We start from the raw sequence: 18124 nt of genomic DNA on the forward strand, positions 1-18124 counted from the left end.
ACATGTTTTCTTCCCCTACACAGAGCTGAAGAAGCAAGTGGAGAGTGCAGAGCTGAAAAACCAGCGTCTGAAAGAAGTTTTCCAGACCAAGATCCAGGAGTTCCGCAAGGTGTGCTACACACTGACGGGGTACCAGATCGACATCACCACGGAGAACCAGTACCGGCTCAGCTCCATCTACGCCGAGCACCAAGGGGACTGCCTGCTCTTTAAGGTAGGTCTGTGCACCCCTCGCTGCACCTGCTTCTTTGAGTTCGTGGGTTTCAAGGTGCCAGTGTGTATTTGCTCTTTCTCGGTGGTTAGACTGGGGAAGTCACTGCAGACTGTTCGTTAGGAGGGAAGCAAGGCTCCTTTCTTCTATTAAAAAATGGAAGGTTTGACATCTGGTCTCCCACTTACATATCAAAGTCTGGAGTAAAGAGAAGAGACTATATATGCATAATACCTAAGGCATCTGGCCTTGCACTTCACCTTTTTATAGTGCCAGTTATATGCTGCAGTAATAAAACCGTATGTAACCATCAAGGTTTCTTCCTTACTTCACTATAAGATATATGTCCCTACATTTTTTTGCTATCCTCTAACTTGTCTGCCTGTCATCATCTCGTCTTTATGTAAATTGGAATCCCTTTTGAGCAGCAACTCATCCTGGTGTGTGTGAAGTGCCATTTATGTGAACAGCACAGATGAGCAGCAATAACAGTCTGTCTTCTGTCAGTCGGGTACTGTTATTGGTCTGGCTGGGTGGGCTGCTGTTGGATTGTGGCTTGATATAGGTGCTGTTTTTCTTCTGTGTTACCTTCCAGCATCACAGTTGGGCTGATGTGTTAGAGAGCTGAGGTGTGACATTAGAGGCACGAAGCTGTTAAGTGCCATCTTTACATTGGTTCAAGTGTCAACAGCCCAAGTTTACAGGTCAGCAGGAGAACTTGCTTCTCAGTGGCAAACACAACTGGCATGGCAAACACAACTGCACTCAAAATCATGCCTGCCTCCCACTGATCCCCCTAGGGCAAGTCTCCTTTAAGAGAAGGAAGAGGGTTTTGGAGGTGTTCACTACAAGAGGGAACTCTACAAGCAGGAAATGGGAAAGTTGTGTTTCTAGGCTATGTGCCACGTGTGTGGATTGCTGCAGGATTGTTTCTGTAGGTAACAGGACTAATGCTTTCGTGTTCTGCAACTTTAGAGCCTCAGGAAAAAAAGGAAAAAGAAAACCAACAAATGAAAGCAAGTGAGGGTATGCATAAGACAGCACCCAGGATCCTTGGTAAAACTAGGAAAATATCCCTGAAACAGTTGTATTGCTTGGCCTTATGAGGCTTCTGGACTAACTGAGGCAAATGGCAGCAGCAAAAGAAAGCTCAGTGCCCAGGGAGGAGGATAATGCTGTTGGTTTTAAGGTGCTGCCCTTGAATCCTGAAAACAGTTCTCTGTTGAGATGGTGCAATGCTGCTCTAACACCTCCAGAGACCTGTGCTCATACCTGTGGTGTTAAATGCTTAGTGCATGAAACCAGACTCCTGGAGATGTCTGTTAGATGCCATGGCCAGACAGTACAAGTTGCAGGTCTTTGTGTGTGGTAGGAGAGATGGCATGCTTGGAGAAAGTCAAGGAAATGTGATAAAATTGTCTACTGGCCACATGAACAAGAACTGGCTGGCAGCTCAGGAACTTGTCTCCAGTAGGACCAAACTCTCCTTCATGGCATATCAATGTAAATAATTTATATGCAGGAGAGTGGATAATGAAGTACAGATTCCTATTTCTAAAGTGTCCTATTGCTTTCTCTTCTTCACTGGAGTGTTTATTCCCAAGTATGTTCCAAGGATGAAGGTGAATATCACTAGGTAGAGCAGATCTCACATTTCCCAGAGCCAAGGGTGGGTTGTTTATTGATTCTTGGAATTCTCATCCTCTCTTGCCTCCTCGGACAGGAGCAGCAGATTTGCTAATTAGAACCTGAACAAGAAAATCTCAGATTCTTTCTCCCTGTTCAGTAAATCGCAGACAATTCCCACAGTGTGCAGCTTTGAATAGTAGTAGAATATAAACAACAAATTATTTCCTTGCTGAGTCCAGGCAGCTGGTTCTCATGTATGTATCAAGACTTGAATCCTGACTATGGCTTCCAGCGGGGTTGTGTGTTTATGCTGTGGAATTTCTGAGCCATAGCAGACTGTGGGTGTTTGTGTGCATTTCATTAACCCAAAGAGGTCACAAAGCAGGGAATGCTATTTGTATTTATTCCATTCAAGCAGTTTATGGAACAGGGTCTATATAATTAAACCAGAGAAGTCCCCTGGCACTTTACAAGCTTCTGTAGCTCGCCTGTAAACTTCAGAGCATATTTCAGTAGCACTGTTGGTGGCATTTAATTTTAAGTGAGGCTTCAATAGCAGGGATGCAGTAGGAGCCACTGTAATGCAACCCCTTCAAAGCAAAATGAAGATGAAAGATATGCTTGGTTTTCCTGACCAAGGTGTGCTGTTACTGTAGTGGAGCTTATTATCTACCTGTTGTATGTGTCCAACCAGTTTGCATTAATTGGGATTACAACTCTCGTGAAAGGGTTAATCACAGCACCATGCTGTGAATGCCAATGACTGCATCTATAAATGAGCACTGAATTCCAATGAAACCCCATCAGTATTTATTGGCCACCCCTATCGATGCAACAGATGAGCTCATCAGCTTGAAGGATGTTCCAGTGATTTTCAGATCCTCTGTGAGTGTGTGGGCAGCAAGGCGCATCTCAGGCTTCACAGCTCGCTCCCGCTTCTTTGCTCTTTTTTATTCTTTTAATTAAATGCTGTGGAAAGCAGTGTTACAGATTCCTCACCAGGAGTTTAGTTTCTGATGGGTTTTTTTTGTGGGCTGTAATGCATTATAGTTACTGGGGCACTTGACAGTTTTGTATTCCGTTGGTGTTGCTGGTACATTGGATGTGTCCGGCTGTGACACAGACTTTGTGTTCTGCGTGATGCTTGACTGGTGTGTCTAGACCAACCCACCAGTCAGATATCCAGGGACTGCATCGACTCCCCTTGTAACAAGTCATTAAAGATATCTGTTAAAACAAACAAACATTGCCAGGAAGCCTCAGAATCAGCTTAGCCAGCTCGGAATGAGGAGGTGGCACATCAGGCTGTCATTGCTTGGCTCGGTGTACATCGTGCTGTTTACCCTTGTCTCTGGCTAGGTCCTGAATGGGAGTAAGGAAATAAGGTCTTTAGAAAGGCAATGACAATTGTTTCAGACAAAGAAAGTCCTTCAGTAAACAGAAAGACTGGTCAAATTTGAAGAGGAGATGATTTGGAGACACTTGTACAAATGAACAAACAGTGGAGAGAAATTAAATCACAGGCTTTTTCTTTTTGTGTGCCTAAAGACACAGTCCCAGCCAAAGCATATGAAGCCAATCAATTTAAAAGAAAAAGAGTAGAAATCCTTTTATTTGATAGACCCTATGGCTTCAAGGAACTACTGAGACCAGGAGCCTTGTACATCTTCTAAAATGTTGAGATATCTTTGTGGACAAATAATAATACCTAGCTTTACATTAAGTGTGTACATTTACCTTAAATAGGGACATTCAGAGCTCTCTGCTTGGAGGTGTAAAGGCATCTTCTTACTACAGAGGTTAGCCAATGCTGCCAATTTTTTGGGTTGTATCTACATATGGTTTTGCTGCCACTGTACCTGACAACATTTGACTCTGCCCTCTGGAAATATTCAGGAATGAAGGCTTGAATGAAGAAGAGAGAGCAAGAAGTGTGCTCAGAGAGAGCAATCTGTTCTTGATTATTCTCTGTGCTTCAGGTAAACTGTTTCCTGTGTTGTGGCATGAAAGTAGGGCTGGTCACTTTAGAAAGGATCCTGGGCTGAAGAGGCGATCGATCTGATCCTGTATAATGGCTACATCAAATTTGTCATTGTTTGCAATCTTTCTTGTCTGAGATGCTCCTGCTTGCTCAGAAAGGAGTGCTCAGATTTCTTAGTAATTCATATATAAATTATTTGGGTCCAAATTGGTTGGTAAGGAAGTTAAACAAGTCAAACTTTCCAGTATCACAGCAGTGTCATGTGCCTGAGATCCTAAATAATCCACACCAAAAGGTTGCCTTTAGACAGATATTTTATGCATCCTCAGAGCCCAACCTTGCCAAGTACAGAATTCTCTCTGCTTCCAGGTCTCACCCATGTTGTTATTTTCTGTCAAAATTATCAAATGAAAACCCAAACAACAGCAGTAGTTCATTGAAGAGCATTCCCAGGTTGATAGACTGTATTCCTTGAAAGAGAATACCCAAGATACCAAACAGCAAACAAAACCAGAAGCATCTTGACACAGCTTGAGAATGTGGCCAGCTCCAGGGCTGGCACTTCTTGCTGCAAAATAAAACCTTTATTGGTGTCCTGTTGGATTGGTGATATGGTCATGAAATCAAATAAAATCAACAGCTTTTCTGCAACCTGATAAATTAACAGCTGGTGTGCACACAGCCTTGGCACACCTCTTTAAGGAGTTAAATACAGAATTAGTTTGCAGATCTGTGGAGGCAACTGTCACTATCAAACTTCAGGGCCACCTGAAAAATAAACACTTGTTTCTGATGTGGGTCACTGTCGGTGCAAAGGCTGAATATAGGGGTGAAAAAAAGATGAGCTATTCCCTTCATTTGTATGAAAGAAGGGTATGGTGGAAGGACAGACACCACCTTTAACTTCCCAGTTCTCCTTTGCTTGCCCCATGGCTTGCATGCCTCGCTGACCTCTTGCTTCTGTATTGACAAGGTGTGTAAAACACGGCAGGGCAGCAGTGAGCACAAGAGGTAGGAGTTTAATTCTCTTTTCTTGAGGAGAGAAATGAGGCTGGATTGAATAAGAAAGAACTTGGAGGCTATTTTTCAAACACAAAGTGATGCTGACAAACTGCTGGCTGAAAGGGAGAGGCAGAACTTGTGTGCTTAAACATGCAGAGAGAGTCTGGTCTCCTGAGATTCCAGCACAGTCTGAGTATCAGTTTGGCCAGGGCGCACTGGTGAATGATGTACACCTCAGATTTAGCAGGATGGTTAATGCAGGGATTGCTTTTATTCTCCCAAGTGCTCTTGTTTCATCTTGAAGCTGACAGCACTGTTGGGAGCTGTGATTTTTGAGTCCGCGTGCTTGGCATGTGTGCAGTTTCAGTTATTCCTCCTTGAACCCAGCAGAGTATCTCAGAGAGGCATGTCCTAGCTGTTTGTTTCTCTTTGTATCTCTATCTTCTCCCCTCTCCTCCTCCTCACCCTTGATGAGTCTCGAGGGGAGAAGGAAATCACAGTTTTGATGGAGTGCTATTCTTCCAGCAGCTGTCTCGCTCTCTTGCACACACAATCAAAACTAACAATGGGACTCATCGGTGGAGCGGGCCAGGCAGCGAGAGATTGATTAGAGACTGTAGGCCTCTCTTAACTCCTCGTTCTCGTTAATTACAAGTTATTTTATTTTTATATTTTGTTTTCAATTTGCCCATTGGTTGTTGGAGACCTGATTTCTGCTCCGCTCCAGGAGCGCCTGCCGTTGCTGTGCGAGCGTGATGCCTTCCTGACGGATGGCTGCCGGGATTCCTAGAAGGGTCAGCAAGGACCCAGCATGGGTTGCATCAATCAGCAACCTTAGAAAAGACCTGTTGAGCAATTTAGGGTGTTACAGCATCAAATCCTGTATTTAACTTCCTACACATCATTTTCTTTCAGATATTGTAGCAGCCTGTGTTGTGTTAGGAACTAACTTTAATTCTTGCTACTGTCTTCATCTTATTCTGTCCTTTCTCATACTTTTTTTTCCTTCTTACACAGTTTCTCTCGTGCTACACATGCTTCCCTGAACAAGTGCCTATTCCCTAGTGCAGGTACTGTTGTGAGGATAAATGGACTGTTCTATTGGGGAACATAGAGCACCTTTGGGATGGGAATGCACTCCCCAGTTACCCACTGGTCTAGCGCAATACCCATTTCCATTGTGTTGGCACTACTCACTCCCCTCCCTGCTGTGCCTGTGAATCTGCCAGGGTAGACCCAGCCATGCAGGTAATTAATTCTGATGATGTTGGACGATGATTCCAGTGACTGAGTCTTTCCTGACTAGCAGAGGGTTGGTACATGTGAGGAAGGTCAGAGTTTTGTCTTGCTGATGGGTGCGTCCTGTCTTACACTGTGAGGCAGATACATGATTTGTCACTTCACACAAGCAGGCCTAGTTTTGGACAGGAAACATGAGGTTGGCTCTCAGCTGCCATCTGAGATTCAGGCTGTCCCTCTGCAATTCCCTGTTTGCTTTGCGATCATCATGCTGGCCACCAAGTTGCTCTTGCAGTTTCCCTTCTGTTCTTGAACTCTGTCAGGCTTGGTGCTGTGGCCTCCTCCCTGGGGAGCCTGTTCCAGTGCCCAACCACCCTCTGGGTGAAGAACCTTTTTTTTAATATGCAGCCTGAACCTCCCTGACACAACTCCAGGCCATGATTCTGCCATAACAATAAGTCACGAAATTACTGGAATACACCCTTTTTAAATAAGTTTGTGATTCATTTCTGTCCAAATCCCCTTCATTAAAATATCTCTTACTTAATAAAACGAGAGTGACAGCCTGCGCTTCCTAGGGAGAGTCCTCTGCACCAACCTGGAGCACAGGTCACTGATGAGAACTTAATTAAACCAGAGCATCCAGGCTGGTGTGGCAGTGTGTGTGGCCCTGGAGGGACATGTGCTGGGCATGGGGCAGGTGCTGCCTGTGCCCCAAACCAGGCAGCCCTGCACAGCCCGAGCCCCAGACAGCACAGAGTGGCTGCTGTGTCAGTGCCAGTGAGAAGGAAGCAGAGAAGGTCCTGGCTGCCTTACCTGCTATAATAAAACCCTCTCCTTTCTTTCTCCCCCCCACCACGTCCTCAGCACCCACGTGATTGCAAATTGCTGGAGAAGAGTTGTTCTTGTCGCTGGCTGTGCCCGCAGTCCCCATGGGAGGTCTCGGGAGAGGAGGATGTCTGTGCCTGCCTGCTGCTGTGTTTGAACAGCTTACAAAGGACTGTGTGGGCTGGCAGGAAAGTGTTTACGCACTGTGAGACCAGGACAGTGTTAAATAAGGGATAAAGCAGAGGGGACATAACCAAAGCCCCTCCTGGATTCCCGTTCCCACCTCTGTGGCTTTGCTCATGAGGTCATTCGACCTCACGGTTTTCTCTGTCCCTCTCATCTGGGTGCGGGATATTACCATTCGTGGACTTCCACAGGGGTTTGAGAAGCTTTTCAAAATGTCCTGCGTTGGGGAAGGTGTGTGTGGATGGGTTGGAGATGTAACCAGGGCGGGCAGTTTTCCATATACAGCAGTGAATGCAGTAAATTGTCCCTCAGGCTTGGGGTGCAGCCGGCAGGAGTCGGGGGCTTGGAGCAGCACCGCTGTCCCTTTCTCTTTCTGCAGGTACCCACCACCTTCAACTGGCACTAAATATTTTCAAATTATTTTTTTATTATTATTATTTATTTATTTATTTGAGTCTCTGGTAGTTTCAAAAGATGTTCTACTTAGAGCCTGTGTGATCAGCACTCTTCAAGGAAAAGGCGATGCCTTGGAGCCAGGGCGATGGGGGAATACCAAGCCTCTCTGCAGCACACATGAAATGGGTGTTTTGCAAAGCAGCTTTTGATGCACGGCTGTTTCTGTCCCTGGCTGCTCTGTTGTGATTTTGCAGAACACGCAGAGCCGTGTCAGCAAACCACAAGCCGCTGGTCGCTTGCATATGGTTCTGTTCAAAGCTGCACATGAAAAGGAGTGGAAATTGCTGGAGGTTTTTATCCTTTTGTGGGGGAGAAGTCTGGAGTTTCTGGGTACCCAGCATCTCAGCCGCCTTCTCTGGCTGCTCTGCAGTCTCAGTTGTTTGTCTGTCCTTTGACACAATTTGGGGACAGGACCCCTCTCCTGCCTTGGGTCTGTTTTGGGCCTCTGCTCTGAGGCAGCACATCCAGCCACAGCAAGACTGTCATAACATCATCTTCTGTGCCATCCCTGTGTGACAAATGCTGTCAGGGACACCTTTCCCCAGCGTGTGATTTGCATGGACATCCCTGAAGCCTCTCTTTAGTGGGCTCTGAGGGGTGGTTGGTGGTGCTTTTGTACCACTCCTTCACCTTTTCCCGATATGTTCCAGGAACAGGTTTGTGAGAGGACCTCTAGGAAAACCAGTTAGCTCCAGGAAACAGCTCTGAGGTGAAGTGCAGCTGGCAACATCCAGCAAAGCACCCACCAGCATGTGAGTGCCCAGGTCGTGGCAGCACAGCTCAGCCTGCACAAAGCCACCAGCAGGAGTGGGTGGCAGCTGCTGCTTCTCTTCTGTCTTGAGTAAGCAGCACCTTGTTTAAATGCAAATATAATTAGGACTTATCTATTGCTTTGGGAGTTTATAGCTACTGTCCATGCTTGACTGGGGCAGATTTTCTAACCTTCAGGGAGGGGAGAGGCTGTGCTTTTGTGTGTATAAAAATTGTTCACAAGTACGGAAATGCGGCAAAAGATTCCCGTGCTGGTGTGGTCTTGGGACATCTGTTGCCTCCATCTGAAAAGTGGATCTGGATTCATATAAAGGTCTTCTCCTTTATTTGTTGTGAATATAAATGCTTTTCTTGTGCCCTGATTTAGGATTTTTGAGTTGAAACGTTTCAGCCTAATTTGGGTAATGAGGTGGTTGGACCTTTCCCACAAGGTTTGGCAGGTGAGTGTGAAGGGATGCAGTGGGGGACTAGCGAGGAGCAGAGAATGGGGTGTTGTGGTCACAGGTCCCCTTTGGCAGCCAAAGGGTCACCATCAGGGGTGAGACAGGAGCTGGAATCTCACAGCCCTAGAATTCCTCTATCATCCTTGTATTTCCTCCACACTTCACAGTCTAAATGCTCAATTCTTACATGGTTCTTAACCATGAACTTAGTACTGCACAAACCATTTAATGTGCTTTCTCTTGAACTGGCTTGCCAGCTTAAGATAAGAGCCCGTGTTCCAAAGCTTTTTAGGCAGCTCTCCTTCATGGAAGCCCAGTCTCTGCCATGTTTGGGTTTTCCCCGAGACCTTCATCTAAACAGAGGTTTCTCTCTCTCTTTTTTTTTTTTTTTTTTTTTTGAGAAACCACTTGTAGAAAAGCAAAAATACTAAACTGCTGTGAGTGTACCTTCTGCTTTGCTCCAAGACATCCCACCACTGTTTGGAGGCAGTTACTGCTGGAGAGGGTTGAAGCACAATCAGGCATTCAGTGGTGTCATTCCCTGAAGATTTGATGCACTTCACAGCATCGAGGAGTCTTGAGCATGATGTGCCATTCAGGCTCTCCAGACCATAACATATCCCATCAGTGGTGCAGTATGGTGCTATTAATGCTGCTGTTCTGTGGAGCAGTGGCAGAATGTAGCAGTACCCAGAAAATCCTTCTGGAGAGCTTTGTTGTGGGGACTGACTGCTGGGATTCTGGTGGAATTCCACCCAGTGCTACAGAGCAATAGTTCTTGCAGCTCAGCTCTTTACATTCTGTAAACTTAAGGAATTAATACTTCACATGGATACAGCTTAATAATTTAATATTAGGGATAATATTAAGGATTTAATAATGTATCAACTGTCTTTATTTGTACTCACGGAAATGGTAAAAAAACCCTCTCCTGTTCTCACATTTGCTTCAAACAGACAAATACATGAATTGTTGTAACTCCACACAAAAACCATTCACTCTATCCCATGTGAATGTAAGCACTACGAGCAGGTAACGTAGTACTATTTTAGGCCTTTGGATTTAATGTATTTTTCCTTTTTGCCACTTGCATGAAAATGTCCTTTGAGAAAGAAGTACTGAAAAGTATTTTATGTCAAATCTCTCGTATAAGGATTCGTAGCTAAATCACATCACTGCTTCCTCCACAGGGGAAGCAGGGAATTTGAGAGCTGAGGATGACCTCCAGCTTTGGTAACTCCCAAGATTATCTTTTGATGGCGTCTTCAGCTTCCAGAAGAAGACAAGCCTGTCTGCCTGTATCTTGGAGGGAATATATCAAACTGGGGCTGGAAAATTTTAATTTGTCCCTAATCTGTTTCAGCTAAAGCAGGTAGCTGATAGCAGTGGATCTATCTCAGCCGTGTTCTGGGGAGCTGACATAAATTTCAACCTTTAAGTGAAGGGTTTGTCTGTCTTAATGGAAGGCTCTGGGGAGCATTTCATGTGCTAGCTGTCACTTTGCATTTCTGGGATGTATCCGACTCTGGAGAGGGGACTGTCTGCAGATGACTTTTATGTGAAGTAAATAGTGGAGAGCAGCACAAGGTGGGGTTTATAATCATCTTGGTGCCTTCAGTGACTGCCACGTGTGATGTAGCTATGATGAATCTGCAGCAAGGGTTACCATCAGCTGTCAGTTTGCCGGTCCCTGTGAAGCTTCTTGTGTTTGTGGTTGTTGGAAAGGCCCAGCTGACAGTTGCAGGGAAGCCCAGAGGTTTTGGACATGTGTGTAAACAGCTGTCTCTTGCTGTGCTTCTCTGGAGGTTGTCAGACATCTGTGCATGTCTCTGTCAGGCAAGAATCTCACCGTGTTGTCCTGGGAAAGCACAGGAGTTGTCCTTGGCTTTTTGGCAGAGTTGCTGCAGCCCAAAGTTGTTTTTCTTCATATAATTCCATTAGAGTGATGACAGTTTCAAGTTGGAACAGAAAAAGACCTGATGAAAGGACTACTCTGTGAGCAGGGAAGATAGACAGAGTGGAAGCAGTAACTAGCAAGGTAATAGACGGTGATGGATCTATAATCTCTGAGGCTGCTGTGTGCAGTAAATTCCTAAATAGTGTCCTTTCAGCCCTAACCTATTTATTTGCAAAGTGCTAAATTTAATTTTCCTTAGTCTGCAGGAAAGCAGCATCCCAGGAATAAACCTTTAGCCCAGCCAAGAAGCTGTGCCAAAGTGCTTGTTCCAGCATTTCCATTTCCTCCTTGCTCTGCACAGAGTGTCAGGGCTGTGCACCCCAGCACATCATCTCTCAGGTGTGTCGGTGTCACGAGGCTGGAGAGGTGGGGTGGGTTCCTGCTTTGGAGCCTGTTCATAAGGGGAGGTTTAACAGCAGGTTCAGTAAAAACCACCTGGACTCTGTAAGAGCAAGATGAATGAACGTGTCCCGAGGTGGGAAGGCTGGCACATGAAAGCCTGCAAGGGAGCTAATCCTCCACATACTGATGCTCTGTCTGCCCTGTAGATGCAGGGCTGAGTGCTAAAGGCTCAGCTCAGAATAACTTCAAGAGTTGAACAGCACATAAAAGCCCTCGTATTCTGAAACCTCCACAAAGCTGCATCTTGAGGAAGAAAAGCACAGAGTTTTCCAAGCAGACGACGTTCTGCACATTCACCCTGCAAAGTTTCAGCAAATGTGGTGAAAAGTAGGTTTCTGTGCATTGCTTTTTGTTCCTGGTAGCGCTGTGCTGGTGATACACACAGCATGTGTTCTTCTGGAGATAGCAAAGAAGTTTTTCCCCCAAAATTCACAACTCAGTAGATTTTTAGAAACTTTTTTTGCTGGCTTTTTGCCCACTTTTTCCTTTTCGCCCTTTGATGGGAAGGGCAGCTCCACTGCAGGCTGGGAAAGGACCTTCCTAAGTGGATACTGAATTTGCAGTGGGAGCCTCTGTTTTTCTGGCATGAGGTGAAATTGCTGCTCAAGTGTGGGTATTTTGTGGTCTGGCACCCTCTTCTCACCCCTTCACCAAACTCCTTGGGTGTTGCTCTTTTGACTGATAACATGGGTACAGATCAGAAAATAGACATTTTTTGTGAGTTGAGATGGCCTCCAAGGGTCTCTCTCTGCTATTCTTTCATTCTAACCACAGTGTCATGAAAAATTGCATTAGCCAAACCAAAAGTCTCTCAGCCCACAGTCTTGATTGATGCACAGCACCAATTAGTATTTGCATTCTTGGGAGATTTTTTCCTCTACCCAAGGGGTCATGTAGAAAGCCACGAGTAGCTGAGCCTTGGAAGAACCTGGGGTTTACTGTCTGCACTGAACTGAGCGTTGGTAGGGTATTAAACTAAAATGGCTCCTCCATCAAACCAGAACTCAATCAACTTAAAACCGTGTTTTTCTATCAGATTTTCCCCCTTGAGCCAGGTCTACAGGGAGGCTTCTCTTGCAGGGGGTAAGCAGGCAGCATACCAGAGGCCTTTGGACTGCAAAGGGGCATCTCCAGCTTGCCTGAGCTGCTTCCATTACTTGAGGACTGAAATTTTAATCATTGAATTAATTTTTCAGAAACTGAAGTGCAAATCTGTACCCCCAGCAGCATTAATAATGAATGCAGGGAAGAGAGACATTAGGAGAAAGAAGGGCTAGGAAATTTGGGGTTGGGGAAGGAATGTTTTTGGGGGGTTATGATTTTGAAGACATAACATATGGGTTGTATTTCCTTGTCCCTGGGCCTTTTTACTTGTCTTGCCCATTCTGTGTCCAACAGAGTCTGCTTTATTTCTGTCCAAGGCATCTTTCCAATACTTTTCCTTCCTGCTTCTCTTCACCTGGATTTTCTTTTCCAGGGTGAATATCCAATTCTGTACACACACAGGGTTCCACTCCTCATCTCCAGAGCAGTCCCTGAAGCACTGGGGGACTCTGGTCACATCCAGGGGAGGAAAGCAGCAGACTGCAGGTCTCACCTGCTTGTCAGGTTTAAAGAAGATGAGGTCTGAACTACAGCCAAGATGCCAGAGCTTTCTGCCTCGCTTTTGGCTCCTTCCTTCCTCTCTCAAAAAGCACACGTGGTTGTTGTGGGGTTTTTTTTCCCTAATTAAAAGTATTATATACCAGAAGATTAATTAGAAATGAGAGTGATTTTTTTTTTTTTCCCCTCCCTTTTCTGTCAGTGGAAAAGGCCTGTGCCAGGCGACTGCCGGAGGGAGCTGGGATTTCTCCCTTTAATGGATTCCAGGCAATTTGCCTCTGGACAGCTATCTTATAAATAATGAATGTTTGCACAGATTCTCCCAATTCTCAGGCAGCGCAGGTGGTCTTCATTTCAACCATCCCAAACAGCTCTGGAAACAGCAGGGTGTTCCCGTCCTCGGTCACCGCATGAAAGGGACAATAGCTCACACTGCCCCTCCCTTGCGTGCATCATGAAGACCCCCTATGGCTGTGGATTTGTATCTTTATTTATTTGAAATCCCATCGAGCCATCACAGCCAGGCTCTGCAGTTCCTCCTCCCTGTCACACAGCAGTGCCAGCAAAACCTCCCGGTGCTCCGATGGGCTGAGGTTCTGGGAAGGGCGTAGGAATGTTGCCAGCAGACCAGACTCCGGCCCATGTGCATCTGTGCATGATTGCAGGACATTTTCAAGGCCTTTGTGCTCCCCTCCAAGGCTCTCAGTAAGAGGATGATGCTTTGAATTGTTGTATTAATCTTCAGAAATGAGGATTTGGTTCAATGGGTGCTCCACAGAGACTGGCCTAGAGGAGAAATCCTCTCCCAGAAGGGAAGCTGTTCTTGAGTTAAAAGCACCCCAGAGTGATTTATGCAGTGCAGGGGGTTTAAAGTGGCGGTGGTGCAGGGATGAATTCCAGCCCTGAGGTGGTGCAGGGATGAATCCCAGCCCCTTGAGGAGGACGACACAGCCTGAGGGTTTCTCTTCATGCCGTGCCACTTGCCCTTTTTATTTGCTCTCTGTTCAAATGGAAGTGTTGCCTGCAGGAAGATGAAGGTGAAGGTCCCCAGCTGCAGAGAGCTCCCGTGGTCAGCAGCCACCTGGCTCAGAGAAAGGCTGGGGATTGCTCCAAGAACCTTTTCTGTGGCTCTAAATACAGCAGCTAATGACACCTTCCACTCAGCGGGAAGAAAACAGAATTACTAAACTTGCAATTTGGCACAGTGGGAGTGTGAGTTTGTCCTGCCAGTTTCTTGTTGCTATATATTTCCGAGATTCTTTTTTTTTTCCTATTATTTTTTTTTTCTCCCAGGCAGGTGGAATCCAAATCGAGGGGTTCATTTTAAGGACTCAGATTATGCATATGGAAGGCACAGCCCCAAAAGGAAAAGACTGATTGCTGCTTATAAGTCATTCAGCATAAAAAGGAGAATGTGCAGGTTCTCTGGGAAATGCCACAAGTCTTGGCCTTATGAGTAATGTGTAGTGATGTCCCACTAGGAGCCACATTCCCAGTTTGGTGTTGAAGGAGATGTATATATTTCCATATAATTTTAATCATTTTGACTTATGGTTTAGCTTTGTGCTAGGCAGGCTGCACAGAAGTTCCAGGAGAATACTATTTCAGATGTCTTTGGGGGCAAAAGAAAGAAGACAACTGAAGGCAAGGTTAGAAATAAGTGAACATTTCCAGTTGAGCAAGTTTTACGGTCATGTACTGTGGTAATTGAAGGTTTGCAGTTAAATGCTACAAATCTGTGCTGGAGAGGAAAACCTGTCCCCAGTTTGAGATTGCTGCAGTGTGAGGAGGGAGAGCTCTTAGGGCAAGAGGTGCTGTTTGGAAGGAGCAATAATGACAGGTTAGTAAGGCCCAGTTCTTTTGGGGTAGGGTGTGTTTTGTAGAGGAGCCATTCATCTCCAGGGATTGTGAAGCTCCATCCTGAAGATGGATGAAAAATTTAGAATAATTTCTCCAGCAGTGCCTGGAATGGACCTGTCAAGCTGAGCTTGCCCTGGTGCTGCTAGGGGTTGGGGAGTAAAACAAGTGAATACTGTGGAGGTAAAACTCTGCCTTTTTAGTTCCCTTTCTACACCTCTGTTTGCTTGTTACCAAATCTGTGTTATAGCACAGCCAGCCATCACCAGCTCAGAGAAGTGAGATGTGCTCAAAGCTCATTTCTGCAGCCAGCACCAGAGTGCTTGGAGCAAGCGAAGGCGCAGTTTCTGGAGCAGGGACTTGCTTTAATGTTCTTATCAACTGTTTTGCAGTCTTTGTTAAAAGAGGTCAAAGCTCATTCCCCTGGGTGGGGACTTCATGAGCACAGTACTTATTATTAGGGCAGTACCATATCTTGTAATTAGGGATGTAATTCCCATCTCTGTAGAGAGCCAGCCTGTAGCCTGGGTACCATTTAAGAGTTTCATGAGATGAATTAAGCAAGGATGGATTGAGCAATACAATGAATTTCAACAGAGATCGCTCGCCTGAAGTCCTGCAGGTGTTTCAGATGAGATATGAAAAGTAAATACCTTCCCTCATCTTCCTTCCCTTTTTCTTCCATAGTAGGCAAGGAAAATGGCATTGTTTCGAGGCCATGCAGTGGTGACCCTCTGATGACTTGGGGCCTGGTTGTTTGAGAGGTTACATCGTGCCCTGGTCTCTGCTAGAGCAACTGGAAGAATCTCAATTTCTTTTTCTGTCTGACACTGAAGATTTTTACCTGCAAAGGACCTGTGCCTTAGAAAATTGCTGTTGCAGTACATCTGAAGAGTCAGATTTTGGCAGGCTTCGAAGTGTGATGTAAGAGACTCTTACTTAATTTAGCACTTTGTTAACTTTACTTTTTTTTCCTCCTTACCTACATGGGTAGCACTGCCTGGGTTATTCTGCAGGGAATTCTAGTTTATGTGCTTTGTAGAAAATGATTTAAATAAGTGCAGAATAAATCAATCAATCTTGGAAAAAAAGGGAAAGCAATCAACTTTGGGCTTAAAACAAGGAATAGGTGAAAGGCTGAAAGAAAAGAAAGACAAAGAAGATGAATTGTGAAGAAAAACAGAAACAAAACTGGATACAGTGGTAAGACAGAAAAAAACAAGGGAAGGCCAGACATACAAGTTAATGCAATGTATTTTCCTCTTTAATTATATTCATTTGATGTAGATTTGTGCCAGGCACTTTACAGCAGTGTTAATGAGACGAAGGAAGAGTTGATATCCATAGTGGTTTAAAAGATAGAACTTGAATCAAATTGCTGCTGTTCTCGGTGGACATGGATATATTTAGCATCACAGCACACTCCATACAGAATGTGTTACAGTCTTACACAAAGGCTTTTGAAGGAAGATCTCAAAGCACGTTGCATATGGTTCCTACATAGTATTTCCTAAATTCCATTTACCAAAATGTTGGGAGCTACAGTTGCTGGTTGTTGCTGTGTTCATATTTTTATAGGGCACATGTCAACATGGAAGCTGAGTCACCTGTCCACTGATGAGACTAATCTTGCCATCTTCATGGAATTCTGGTTCTGCAGCTGTCTTTGGAAAAGGGGTTTAACTGCACTGTGTTATCTTCAGGTGTAAAGCTCTTCATGATGCCTCAGAGGAAGGAAGCACTAATTCACCTTTTAAATGGAACATGGTTCCTCTGCAGATTTGCATTTGTCTTCCCTGCTTTCACATATCATCCTCCAGATGGATGATAGCTCGTTGCCCTCAGCCCCCCATAATCCTGTTAACAGCCTTGCTCTAATGATGCACAAAGTGCTGAGGAGTCGTGTTCTGCACTCATGATTTCTCATCAGTGCAGCCTGCACCCCTTCATCCTGAAAAACCACAGGATAGATTTAACTGGGAAAAGGGAAAAGAAGAGGGAATTCCCAGGGATTACAGAAAATTTGCCTTCCTGTATGTTTGGCTCAAAGAAGCATAAAGCTTATGCGCTCATAGACAGCTGTGTTACCAACAGGTAGGAAAAATGCTCTGGAATTATTCACACTGGCTCCTGGCAGGAGCTCGGAGTTCTGTGGGTTATCCACTGAGGCAGAGGTGAGGTGAACAATAGGGGTTTAATTTAAGGAATGTTTTGCCTGCCTCCAACACGTCTCTCCAGCTCCCATCTCCGTTCCCTGATTGCAGTGTAATCTCGCTCATTACTCTGTGACTGAAACCTCCTCTCCCTATTTCAGCAGTGAAGAACCAGCAGCCAATTTGTGTCCAGAATTAAGGTTGTGACCCTCTCCACTTCCCTCTGCGCTCGGCAGCTGTGGAAGGAGGTACACAAAGGCTCCCTATTAATTGTTAGAGAAGAAAAATTTCAGACCCTGAATTGTTTGCTGAGCTATTCTGTAGTTTGTTTTTCTCTGTGCAGCAACAGTTTTCAGCAAAAGTGGAGGACTGATTGCTCCTGGAGTTTATTGGAAGTGCCTGCTTTTAAAGGAGGCTGAAATATTATGGGTGTCAGATGGGAGATAACTGGTCACTCTCCCCATGAGGAGATCTCATTGTCCTCAGTGCCTTTCACCTGCTGTTTGGGAAACAAGTGTCATACCTAGAGCTGTGGGTGACACTGCTTTTGCTCGGGCTGCTAATGCTTCAGGTGAATTGCTTGTTAGGGAAGGAAAAACTGTAGATTTCTTTCTGGAAAGAAGGATGGGATTATTCCCCTGGCTGCAAAAACCTGCAAGTTTGGGCCACAGTTGACCCATTTGTACTCAAAAATGTACAACAACTTTGTAGGTGGTAATGACTTCTGTCAAACTCTTTTATTTGTCACTTTGAACTCCCAACTTATAGAAGAACCACAAAGACTCCTTGTTGGTAGAAAGATGGCTTGAAGTTGCTGAATCATTACAAGCATCTTAATGCAGAAGCAACTAATCTTTTTATCCAGTGCTAGCTTTGGGCTCTGCTTTCCCTCAGGACCTGGATGTTGTAGAGGAACAAGAAAATTAGTGCTAAAAAGATTACTTGGCTGTATGTGAAACGATCTTCTCTGTTCCCCACATCTCAGAAGGCTGCTGCTTGCAATGCTGAACTGTTGCAGTATATAGAAAATATAGGTAAGGTCTGGAGGAGCACCCAAGATGTCCACAAGGACACAGAGGGCACTTCCCATTGCTTTACGTTTACTAGAATATGTTGTGTGTACTCAAAACTGTGGGTAATTACACTCTGCAATGAAATCTATGAACATCTGTTCCTCTCCCTTTCCGTGCCAAGTCCCAACCTTTGGGAGCCATGTTGTCTCCACAACAGTCAGACAGCACATTTGCCCCCTAAACTAAGCAGAGGTTGCAAGGCTGGAGAAGAAATCTCTCAGGAAAAGGATTTTTCTTTTAAAACTTCCGGCAACAGCCACGCAGGGAAGGGAAGAGGGGTGCAGACGTGATGGCAAGAGCAGGGAAGGCACTGTGGTGCCCACACTGAGCAATG

The 18124-nt window shown here is 45.2% G+C and overlaps 1 protein-coding gene across 2 annotated transcripts in view; it reads left to right on the plus strand.

Annotated features, from left to right (window-relative positions):
- Nucleotides 1-18124, plus strand: part of MAD1L1 (mitotic arrest deficient 1 like 1) — a 346820-nt gene that overhangs the window by 256978 nt on the left and 71718 nt on the right. For both annotated transcript variants that reach the window (XM_050317416.1, XM_050317417.1), the window contains one exon: nt 24-214. In XM_050317416.1, the coding sequence (XP_050173373.1) occupies nt 24-214 (191 nt within the window). The remainder of the gene's footprint in view (nt 1-23; nt 215-18124) is intronic.

The sequence above is a fragment of the Myiozetetes cayanensis genome, unplaced genomic scaffold (assembly GCF_022539395.1).
Source record: "Myiozetetes cayanensis isolate MyiCay16 unplaced genomic scaffold, myiCay2020 scf20-37, whole genome shotgun sequence".
Classification (NCBI taxonomy): Eukaryota; Metazoa; Chordata; class Aves; order Passeriformes; family Tyrannidae; genus Myiozetetes; species Myiozetetes cayanensis.